General features: G+C 43.9%; 2 protein-coding genes across 2 annotated transcripts; one reads left to right on the plus strand and one right to left on the minus strand.

Moving 5' to 3' along the window:
- Positions 1 to 2,872: 2,872 nt before the first annotated feature.
- On the minus strand, positions 2,873 to 4,926 carry MIS12 (MIS12 kinetochore complex component). The gene has a single exon (XM_075033339.1). The coding sequence runs from the start codon at positions 4,639 to 4,641 to the stop codon at positions 4,009 to 4,011; it is 633 nt and encodes a 210-aa protein (XP_074889440.1). The 5' UTR covers positions 4,642 to 4,926; the 3' UTR covers positions 2,873 to 4,008.
- A 254-nt stretch (positions 4,927 to 5,180) lies between these two features.
- DERL2 (derlin 2) lies at positions 5,181 to 10,431 on the plus strand. The gene is made up of 7 exons (XM_075032498.1): positions 5,181 to 5,298; positions 5,880 to 5,945; positions 6,226 to 6,299; positions 6,748 to 6,841; positions 7,331 to 7,526; positions 8,099 to 8,189; positions 10,196 to 10,431. Exons 1-7 carry the CDS (start codon positions 5,206 to 5,208, stop codon positions 10,299 to 10,301), a joined length of 720 nt encoding a protein of 239 aa, XP_074888599.1. The 5' UTR covers positions 5,181 to 5,205; the 3' UTR covers positions 10,302 to 10,431.
- The last annotated feature ends 1,375 nt before the right edge of the window (positions 10,432 to 11,806 follow it).

The following is an 11,806-nucleotide window of genomic DNA, read 5'->3' on the forward strand; positions in this document are numbered from 1 at the left end:
TGAGGGGCCCCACAAACACGTGAGCACAATTTGGGTCTGGGAATGCCCCCCCGGTACCTTCGGAAGCAGCAGCTGAAGGATGAGCTGCCGCAGCAGCAGATGAATCTGGAAAGAAAACCCCATGGCCTTTGCCGGACGCTGAAAGGCTGTGTGGGTGTCTGAGGTTAATCGGGGGGGATGGCCCAGGCTCTGGGACCTTCCCTGGCAATTAGGGATTCGGGCAGTGGCAACCTGGAGCAGAGCGGGGCGTTTGCAGGCAGCTGCCTAACGAGCTTTGGCAAAGTGCGGCGGTGGCTCCCAGGCTCGTTGCCTGAGGTTTGGAGGTGCTGGCCAAAGGTGTTTCCTGCACTGTTCTCCAGAGCATCAGGAAATAATTAATTTTTAAAATATTTCATTATGATGACTCGACTGATGGGAGTGCACGTGACAGGATGTCATTTTGGGAAGCAGGTAAGAAGGGGTGTTCGCAGGAGGGCGCGAGGCCAGTGGGGGTACAGCTCTGCCAGAGCCCAGCGCTCCCTGAGTGGGTCTGCTTGATATCTGCACCAGGAGGGTGGAATGTTTAATATCAGATTTACTCATTCGACATATTTACCTATTTGATCATACAGGGGATTTTGCTTTAGCAGCGTGTTACAGCAATACACTGAAATCACAACACAAGCGTCGTGTAGCGATTGCAACGTCCAGGCAAATCCCAGTACAACCATCACGTCCAGTATCGGCACTCCCTGCTCGCCCACAGCTCCAGTCGTGAAGAACACGCTGGAGAAGACCTTGGCTCTGTGCAAGCTGCCTGGTCGGGAGAAGGGAAAGTGCAGAGGTCTGAGGACAAATGAATGAAAATAAGAATAATTCTTCTTTAAAGGAAAACACAGCATTGGTGTGTGTAAACTCGGTACATCCTGATCCAGCTTTCTGCAAACGCGTGCGTGACATGCAATGCCCAAAGAAAAGTGTCTCCTACTCATTAAGGGTAAAACTAGGGATTTATCTGAGGATAAACCAGCCTTTTCTGGAAGCGAAGCCTTGGGCCAGCCTCCTGGTGCCCTCTGCTGCCAAAGAGTCTCCATCCAGCAGCCCAGCCCGGCTGTGGTGGCATCTCAGTGCCCGGGCAGCTCCAAGCGGGCTTCTGCCCAGTGATGGGACTCAACGATTTTGCTTCCTTGGAGCTAATTTTGCACTGTGACAGTATTTTCAGTTTCATACCATAACATTGGCGTTAGGTGAGGTGAGCTCCCATGAGTCTTACCCTCCCTCCACTAAAACTTCTGTGGATACCCATTTCATTCCCTGTTTTATTGAAAATGTTCTTAAAAAAGGACTTTTAATGCTTATTTGAATTTCATAGGTAAGCGCTTAAAAAAAATAGCATTATTCCCTCTCACAAAACAGTTGTTCTTCAATATACTGCTACCATATGTGTTACTGAAATATGCTGGATCTCCTGGTGAGACTTTTCATTACTCTTTGGAAAATTATATTTGGCAACACCCTTCTCCGTGTATCCCACCCACCACCCCTGCAGTTCAAGACTTTTATTCTTGAAAGTGATTTTATGAACAAAAATGAAGAGGAGAAATTAGGTTACAGGATTTTAATAGCAGTTGAATTTCAGAAGCCGGTATCTCCAGAGGGGTCATGGCAAAGTTCATTTTTTTCTTCACAGATCTGCTCTTCTCCATATTTCAACTAAATGGTTTTGTCATCAGACCACCAGCATTTAATCGCGGCTGAAGAGAAGCCTAAACAAAGAGGTCAGTGTAATAAATCTCCTGTTGAGAACCTCTATTAGCTGTAAATGGCTGTCTTATGTGTTCATATTAATAATTTATTCATACAACAACAAAAAAAAAACCACCCACCCCTTTTTCAGAACTAAGTACCTTAAAAGATCTAATTCAACAAGAGAAGTCAGGTCACCCTTTAGTCCACCAGTGCCTACATACCAAAGCATTTCACAGCGATGCAGGCCCGAACTCTGCAGGTGCTGAAATGTTGCATGAATACATGTGACACCCTTCACCGTCGGGACGTTCCCCCTCCGTGTGCAGCAATGCCTTTCTTCAGATTGCAGACAGAAGGTAAAAGGTTTTGGATACATCAGTACTATCTTGCACACCACTTTTCCTTCCTCTTTATTTCTAATACAAGATAGCAATAATTTTGAGGATGTTAATGAATGTATCATGACACTATGGGATTTGGACAGCAATTGCGCTCAACTGTGCCCTGAAGAACAGGCAGCAACGGATTGTTTTATCCCCCTTTGTCAAATTCTTGCTTGTAGTTCTTCTCTTGTGGAAATGTTTATAGGCTCTTTGGGCTCAAGTTATCATCACCTTTGTTTCGTAGTAGATTTTTCAAATGTTCTTCTTTACAGTTTAGCATTAAATGAAACAGTATGTACATATTTGCATTCAATTTACAGACTAGTGGCTGCTTGATTTCTGCAACAAAACTGACAGTAACGGTATAAAATGAAGACAGACTTTTCCAGCAAGATTTTCTACAGTGGACCTTGTATGAATCATGACATTTTTCTACTCTTCAAACTTTGAGAATATTAGAAAACTTTTAAGTCCCTAAGTTGTTTCCTAAACAAGCAACTTAATTTTTACCTGATGCCCTATTTTTTCCTCCTCTGAACTCCAGCCTCCACACAGGCTAACATTCACTACAGAATTCCAGAGCTCGACATCAGAAATTAACTTCCTTTGTGAGGATTTCAAGAGCGGCCACCAAGTCTCACAGGTCTCCAGCCACATATCAAGGCAATGTATGTTTAAAGACACTGGTTCTACCAAGCTGATTCTGTATGAAGTCTTCAGAAGTCGGGGAAGAAAGAATTGCAAAGGGTATTTTATGCTTTTAATACATTTTTTTATTGCAGTAACTTCTAAATTATTCACAAGTTTAATGTCTTTCAAACAGCTATGCTAGTAAAGTAGAAATTAGTATTGATATTTCATGATATGACTGTACAGGAGATTCAAAACCTGCTGAGGCCAACAGAAAGATGCACAGAGACTGTAATGTATTATGAATCAAGTACAGATAGAATAAGCTTAATTAAGTCACTTCAAGGAACTCAAGCATAGCAGTCAGTCTTCACAACATTTTTACAGGAAAATCAGATTAAACATGAATAAAATGACCTTTGCTATTTAGTAGAAAAAGGACACTGGACAACAAAAATAAAAACAACCAAATAAACAAAATATATGTATAAAGCAACTTAAGCTAAAGTAGGACAAGGTGATTGAGTTGCTCATTTCCTCCAGTGGCTTCTCTATCTTTGGTCTGTGGAGCAGCACACTGTCCTTGCTTAAAGAAAACACAAGCTACCTCTTTGCAAACTCATGTGGAGTGGTAAGTAACCCTGAAACTTCAGAAATTGGGTTGAAACTCAGTATTGGTGCAAATAGATCTATTTCTCATGAGAATCTTGACAACAGTGTCACTGTCCCACTCTTCTCTGTTCACTTCCTAGCTGTTGGCTTTTAAAACACAGTGAACAGCATCTCAGCCTTAACCAGACACTCACTGCTTGTGCAATACGGCTCCTGCGGGAAATTGGTACAAATCCCAAGGTCCTCAAAGACAGAAACATCGACTCTGTTACCTGAACTGGTATCAGGCTGGAAATGCACTTACATATCCTTACAGGTCTTACTTGGGCTTTTTTTTTAATAATCCTTAAAATAAACGAGCACTATGTTGTGTTTGAAGTTAGCATTCATAAAGTCAGGAAGGCACCTTTGCAGCCAGGTTATCTAACCCAAAATTTATTCCCAATAAGAGCTACATTTTACAGACTTTTTTCTCCCCCTGCTTCCCTAGGGAGGTGCTAAATAGGTGCAAACTCACACAGTTCAACAGCTTTTAGTCTAGATCCTGGCAGGACTAGAGGAGTAAGGGATTAAGGGAAGTGCTTCTGGAAAGATAAGCCCCTATCATTTTAAGCAAGCTGTCTAAATGATTTTTGTTGCCTTTTCAGAATTTCCATTACAATAACTGATCATGTTGCTTTAATTTTTTGCTTTTCTCTTCAACGTCTTTCAGCACATCTTGCAGTTTCTTAGAGTTCTGTGTCAAGAAAGCAAAGCTTTCTTCCAAGTTGCCAGTCCCATGCTCCCTACAGATATTCTCAAGCCCGTCAAACCATTGCAAAATCTTCTCAAGCTCAGCCTGAACAGCCTTCTGTTCTTCCAGTTCTGCACGCAGTGCCTGCCCAGCAGATGCCTCAGCCCTGTACTGCTGCTGCAGCTGATGGATCTCATCCTGAAGCGCCTGGAACTGTGCTTTGCTGTAGGGATACTGCTCGTGGACCTTATCCTCGGGAAGGAGCACGTTCTTAGGGATGTTTAACACCAGCTGCAGAAGCATTTCTTCCATTTTACTGAAAAGTTTATCAAAGTGCTCCTTCATGAAGAGAAGAAATTTCTCCGTGCTTTTCCGGATTTGGAAGGGGCTGATTTTACAGCCGGGAAACCCGTCCAGCTTCTTCAGGATTACGCTCTCAACCACCAGCATCATTTCAAAGAGGTAGTCCTGGAACGCGATGTAGATGCGCAACATGCACGTCTGGGGGGTGAAGCCAAAGAACTGCGCTTCGTAGGCCATGGGATTGACCGACATGGTGGCGGAGGAAAGCCGGTAAGGGAAGGAGCGAGAAAGGCAGGGCCCGGGGCAGACGGGCCTTGCTGTAGGCGGGAAGGCTGAGCCCGCAGCTGAGGGGAAGCCGGTTCCCACAGGAGCTCCAGCGCAGCCGCGGCCTCCCGCGCCGTTACCGGAGGCACTGGGGCCGCTCCTCCCGCTCGAGTGCCGCAGACCGAGGCTGGTGACCGAGGCCGGTGCCGATGCCGAGCCCCCCCCGCCGCTGCTGCTATGGCTCCCTCCGCCGCTTCCCGCCTCGTTCGAACTCCCTCAGGAGGACAGCCCCGCCAGCAGCCAATCAGTGGCCGCGAGGACAAAGGCGCCGCCCAATCATCAAGCGCTCCAGCCCTCGGGGGCGGGGAAAGCGAGGGGAGCCAGCTGCCGCCCTCGCTGCTCGGCCAATGAGAGAGCAGCGCGACAGCCCGGGCGTTGCCGACGCCGATTGGTTCCGCCGGGGGTCGGCGGTGGGGGAGGGGGGTGGGCGGTGGGCGATGCGCGCAGGCGCAGAGGTGTGGCGGAAGCGGAAGCGGCGCGGGAAGCGCTAAGATGGCGTACCAGACCTTCCGGCAGGAGTACCTGCAGGTGCCGCCCGTTACGCGGGCCTACACCACCGCCTGCGTCCTCACCACCGCCGCCGTGGTGAGTGGGGCCGCCCCGCCCCCGCCGGCCGCGCTCCCTCGGGCCCGCGCCTCCGCAGAGTCTCCTGAGGGCCCGGTTCCGTGGGTGGGGGGCGGTGGGGCCGGCTCCGCGGGGCCCCGGCCGGCCGGCCGCAGCCTGACAGAGCCGGCGGCGGAGGGGAAGGCTGCTCGGAGGGTGCCCGGGACGGGGCGGGGGGTGGAGGCTCCTGGGAGCCGTGCAGGCGGGCTGGGGAGAGGAGTGCGCTTGGGAAGGGTGGAAGGGGTTCCCTCAGACGCATCCCCTCCCCCCAGGGCCGGGTCTCTTCCCCTTGGGAAGCGGAGGGGTCCCCTAAAAGCAGCGCTTCCAGAGCCCCCGCTGTCAGCCCGCCGTGAAACCTGGGAAGGCACAAAGCACAGATAAATAGTAACAGCGTGAGGGGGGCTGAATTCGTTGTTGAGGCTGGCTTTTGCTAGAAAGCTTGTTGTGCTGATTGACAACTTGTTGGGCTCTTTTTGGTGCAGAGGAAGGGGGTTCCTTATTTGGGTGTCTACAATTTTTGCTTGGTGTACTGATTCCATCAACTGTTCTCTTTTTTTTTCCAGCAATTAGAACTAATCACACCCTTTCAGCTGTATTTCAACCCTGAATTAATATTTAAACACTTTCAAGTAAGTGTTTTCTAAAGTATGAGAAGTTTTTAAGTAAACTCTTGAGTTTGCAAGTGCTTGTTCTCTCAAAATCGAGTGTTACAAATGACTATGACTTTTCACATTGAAGTTATATTTTAAAAAAGCTAATGAAGCTAGAGTGCCGATCACTGTATCTTAGCATAGGTCTTAGATTTGTTGACTGTAAAGGAGATTTCAGTCACGTTGTTACTTGCTTTTCTATTTAGACAATAAAAATAAGCTGTCATGTCTAAAGTCCTTGTATTTGTCTTATTTCCAGGTATGGAGGTTAATCACAAACTACTTATTCTTTGGACCAGTTGGCTTTAATTTTTTATTTAACATGATCTTTTTGTATCCTTCATCAAGTTTGTTTCTTTCCTTGGAAAGCAGAGCTCCACAGTACAGGCACGTTGCTATATGTGCATATAGGCAAAGGTTCAGTTCTGCTCCACCATGAAGTTCCTGGGAGTTTAGCGATGCCGACTTCACTGATGTCATGAATGGATATCAATGGGATTTCCTTCAGAAGTTGTCAAGAACTTTGCCATTTATTTTTGTGGTGTTAAGACTTTGTTGTACAAGCCTGATCCTTCAGGTTGGTTCTGACATACAGGAGAAAATTCCAAGTAACTTTTTCCTCCTGGGTGTGACCTCTCTGCTGAGGCACCCAGAAAGAGGCGGTTGATGAAGTAAATTGATACAAAACTTACATCTAAGCTCATGTATAATTGAATCCTTTTCCACTTGGATCTTTCTTTAAACTCATTTGCAATCAAATTTTCCTGACCTGTGACTTCAGATATCGTTACTGCCGAATGCTTGAAGAAGGCTCTTTTCGAGGTCGGACGGCAGATTTTGTATTTATGTTCCTTTTTGGAGGACTTTTAATGACTGTATCCTTTTTTATTCCAAACAGCTTTAGTAAAGCTAAAATATGTGAATGAGAACGGAAACCGTGATGTTACTTTTATCTTCTTAGATGATAGTATATTTTGTTGTAGTACGAGGACTATTGCTGTTAAATACTGGGCTGGTCTTTCAGGCTTTTTGCTGCTTTACAGGATTATGAAAATGAGATTATCAGATAAAAGGGGACTGCTCAAGTGTGTAATCATGCTCAGGTTGTCCAAGTGAAATGTTGGTGCTTCAGTGGTTTCATGGTAAATTATACTTTAAAGAGATTATTCATGCTGCAGGTACCCTGAATCCTGCTATCGGTGTTGAATTTGGCTGACAGTGGGTTTGATTTACTTGAACCTGGGAAAGTAGAGTTAGCAGTTGTATGGAAGACATAGGATTACAGGTTAAGCTGTGAAGTTCTTCTCATGCTTGACCTCACAACACATACTTGGTGAACCGTTTTCTTTAACGACTCATCACAGCTTTTTGGCCTGTTTGTGAACTTGGTTTTCTTGGGTCAGGCATTCACAATAATGCTCGTGTATGTATGGAGCCGCAGGAATCCCTATGTCCGTATGAACTTTTTTGGTCTTCTCATCTTTCAAGCCCCATTTCTACCCTGGGTATTGATGGGCTTTTCACTGCTTTTGGGGAACTCCATCATTGTGGATCTCCTGGGTAAGGAATTGCAAGAACCACAAGGATTTGTTCCTGCGAGTATTTTACATGAAACAAAAAATGTGGAAAAAACAAATGGTTAAATGCCTCTTGCTTGGTGTTAGTCTGGTATAATGGTGCTATATTTATACCCGGCTTTTCTTGATTTCTAAACACTGTAGCATATTTTGTACTGTAACAAGGATGGAAAGAGCTTCTGGTGCTTTGGCTTTTTATTGGTTGGAATCAGCCCAGGTATGTAATCTGATTGTGAGCATCAGACTATTGAAGTAAAATAGCTTATATTACTATTTTTGTCAACTCTAATAAAGCCATAACATCAGTATGTTCAATAATGACAAGCAGTTTTCCTTGCATTAATGTCTTGTAGTGTAAGTTAAGCTTTCCATCTGATGTCAGTGTGCGTCATTGTTTTTTGTACTTCTGTATCTCTTACTGTATTTTCTGTGAAAGAATCAATGTGTGGTGGTTTGGTGGGGTTTTTTTGCTGAAAACTCTAGTGAAGCATTTGGAGGTTGTAAAGGAGAAGTATTGAAAAATCACCATTTGACTTTTTTTTTTATATATACTAGGCATTGCTGTTGGGCATATATATTTTTTCTTAGAGGATGTCTTTCCCAATCAGCCTGGTGGTGGAAGGCTTCTGAGAACACCATCTGTCCTGTAAGTATTGGTGTCTGATTTGGAATGGATGTAGAAAAAGTGCTTGCATGGAAAACTGTTTATAATTCAGTCGCATCAACTTCTGGTAAATTAGACAGCTTGAGGCAGAATTGTGGTGTGTCTGTACTTGCTCTTTTAGTTAACTCATGTGTTGCCAAGCAAGGAAGGGAGGGGTCTTAGCAGATGTGTAAGTGGGAACTAACTTATTGCAAAGAAGGGCTAAAGGGGTTTTGTAACCCTTGATTTCTTTGGTGACACTTTTTAGGCTTTGCTGAGTTTTGCCTGTTGGTGGCACCATAGATGCATGCCTCTTATTGAGGTGTGAGAAATAAGAGTAGTCCTGCTGTGTACGAACAGAGTGACTGAGGTGTTAAATATGTAGAATCTTTTTTTTATCTGTAAATCATTCTCTATTTCACAACTTTGGCAAAAGACTTCAATGTTTGTAGTATTGAGCGGTGCTACTACTACTCAGTTCCCTCTTGCATAGAGGGCTGTAATCACCTGTAATGCTGTACAGCAGCCTGGGTGAGAGAAGCTTGCCTGAACAACAGGGCAGCTGAGATATTGAAAGTTGAGCTCCATGAGACTCTTAGAACTGTCTAGAGCTGAACTGATAGTCTTTTTTTTTTTTTTTTTTAACTAGCCTCCGGAAGCTGGAGTAATTAAAATGTCATATTCAGACCCCTGCTTAGTTTAACTGATGGGTCGTACCTGTTTGATTGGACAAGTACACTTACACTGATAGTTTATTTCTGTTCAGTATAGGCTTTGTCTTCAGCAAGTAATTGTACCAGGTGATGGCTGCAGGAATGGCTGTCCAGGACAGCTGTGCTGGTCACTTTTGTAGGCCTACACTATTCTAACTTGGCCTTAGCAGCTGGAGACTGTTTCTGGTGAGGACTACCTTCATATAAATGCAATTCTAGACAAATTGAGAGTCCAATGACACATGAGCAGTTAGGGTATATTTGAGATTTACCATTTTCAGAGGGTATATGCACCCAGCTGAGTGCAAGAGGAATCTTAAGGCTGTTGGAGCAATGCGTGCTGTCTCAATAACTCTCTTCCTCTGGAAAGAGTGTCAGCCTGTCTTCAGGCTGCCATTAAAATCCTTTTACATGTCTGTGTTTGGAAGGCTGCTTATGATTCTTGTCTGGGCCTAGAATTGTGGATTTTTTCCCAGATGCTTTAATTTTCTTTGATGTGTTAGTTGTAATCCTGTAATACCCCTGGTATTTTCTTTTTTCCTGTTCTGAAAACTTCTCTGAAATGGCCTGTCACTCTGGGTGAAGAGAAATAATCCCTTCAGCTATTCTGAAACTCTCTTGTTAAACACACTTTACTTTTAAGACATATTTGATATAATGATTGCTTGTATGCAGCCTGTGACTTTTTTGTTTGTTTATTTCAAAGAATGTACTACATTTTTGTTTCTGGATAACAAATCTACAGAGAGAGAACCTCTAAAACTAGTTTTGAGAGTGGCAAAATAACCTACGAGATTAAGCATGATTTTTGTAATAAATCAGAAACTCCAAGTTGCTAATGCTGTCTCAAATGCAGACTTTTCTGTGGATTTCAAGTCTGCTTGTCAATGCCTGCATCCTGCCTGTGAGATTGAGATAATACTTCCTGTATTTGACTCTTGCTTTGTCCCTGTCTCAAGATGTGAAGAGCTCTTCAGTATCCCATTCACACTTTGCTCCCTTGTCCTGGGAGAACATGCTAGCTGTGTGAAATTCTGCTTTACACTGGAGGTGGAATTTTAACTTTCAGCTGAATCTCGTCAGTCTTGGTTGATTTAGGCACATAATTCTAGACCTTCTTCCAGATGGCTCCTAATTGGAGAGCAAGTGTGGCTTGGGTATAAATCACCAGTGCTTCGGCAGGCTGTTTCTGAGGGAGGATGCTGTTACATGTGCAGAATTTGAGCAGTCTTGGTCTTATTGTGAAACACGTATTCTAAAGGGAAAAAAAACCCAACCATCTTTTCTGTTTTCCAGGAAAGCAATATTTGATACACCGGAAGATGATCCTAATTACAATCCCTTGCCAGAAGAACGACCGGGAGGATTTGCATGGGGAGAAGGTCAGCGCCTTGGAGGCTAATGTGTCTGTGCCAAAACCCAGCGACAACTGGGAGAGACTGACCTGAATGAAGTTCCATACTGGGGACTTTCTCACTCCCCATGGCAGAAAGGACACTTTTTGACAGCTCTATGGTTTTGAATACAAGCACTTTATGAAATGGCAGTCTAATCCAGGACACTTCCAGGCTACCAGTGTCTTTCCCAGTCAGGGAATTTATTGTGCTGGTAATGAAAATACTAATCCAGTGGAGCCAAAACCCTAAAACTGGAAACCATTTCCTGTCAACTTCAATTAACAAGACTGCGAGTACTTGTTTAAAGTGATTTCTAAAGCATTTTTTCAAGTTATTTGATACAGGAAACTATATGGGAAACTTTACAGGGGACAAAACCAACTTTTTGGGGTTTAACTCATTTTTTTATTCTTGGATAAAACAGCTGCAAGATGGTTGAATGTCTAAGTCCCTATTTCAATGGCAAAAGGTTTTTCAATCTGAGATGCTATTGTCTCCAGTCTTGTTTGAATTGTAAGAAGTACAACGTGCAGCATAATGCAGTCTTTTCACTTTGCCAGTTGGGTTTCTGGAATGTGCCTCTGTGCGAATACACCTGCAGTCTGAGACTATGTTTTGATGACTTTTCCCCCAGAGGCTGTGTGTTCAGATGACCAGGTTTGAGTCTGACTGGTTTGTTTAAATAGGTAGTTCTACAAAATGCATCCCCACACATGCACAATTCTAACTGTTGTTAAATGACTTGGAGCACTAGGGAAGAAAACTTGTCTGGAGTCGGAACTGCTCAAATATCTCAGACAATGAGTTGAATAAAATGTCTTGTGGATCCTTGTTTTTGCTAATCCTTTGTGTAGTCCTATACCCTTGAGGCAGCTGGTGAAAAAGCAGAGGTTGGAAAAAGCAAGTCCCTGAAGAGACGGCATTAATGCAAGCTTTTCCCACCAGTGTTTCTCAGAACTGCTAGGAAACAGGATTGTCTGCTCAAGATGTTCCATTCGTGGTCTGTGTATGAAGCTTGTTGTGGGAGAACTGAGTGTCCAACACAGGTCAGTGACACTGAATGGGATTTAGCTTGAAGTTATGTTGATTATAAATATCTGTATGAGGAGCCACATAAGGAATTCAGAGCACAGTTCAGCTCGTCATGTTCAGTCATTCATAAGATGCTATGGACTGTACTGGGTAACTCTTTATTGATTATATCGTAATAGATAAAAAGAGATATTGTTGAAACTGCATCTTCCTCCTAAATTTGGGAGGATAGACTCACCCTTGACACATATGTGATCATCTTGATTAGTCTCAGATTTTGCTGTTCTTATAAACTGGCTACAGGTTTTTAACTTGTTTTGTAGTCCAGGAGATGAATGTGTTGGGATCTCACAGGGAAATGCTTTGTCCACAAGCATTGTATTAGATTCTGATAAACAAAATCGGTGAGTCCATTTGTATCTGCATTTTATCTGTTAAAGGTTATGAAAATTTAAGGGAGATTTTTTTTTTTCAAAAC

The sequence above is a fragment of the Buteo buteo genome, chromosome 7, assembly GCF_964188355.1.
Source record: "Buteo buteo chromosome 7, bButBut1.hap1.1, whole genome shotgun sequence".
Classification (NCBI taxonomy): domain Eukaryota; kingdom Metazoa; phylum Chordata; class Aves; order Accipitriformes; family Accipitridae; genus Buteo; species Buteo buteo.

Coding starts and splice junctions, on each gene's coding strand:
- MIS12 (XM_075033339.1), bottom strand. CDS start 4,641: ATGTCGGTCAATCCCATGGCCTACGAAGCGCAGTTCTTTGGCTTCACC.
- DERL2 (XM_075032498.1), top strand. CDS start 5,206: ATGGCGTACCAGACCTTCCGGCAGGAGTACCTGCAGGTGCCGCCCGTT. Junction 7,527..8,098: donor CATCATTGTGGATCTCCTGG/GTAAGGAATTGC, acceptor TATATATACTAG/GCATTGCTGTTGGGCATATA. Junction 8,190..10,195: donor CTGAGAACACCATCTGTCCT/GTAAGTATTGGT, acceptor TCTGTTTTCCAG/GAAAGCAATATTTGATACAC.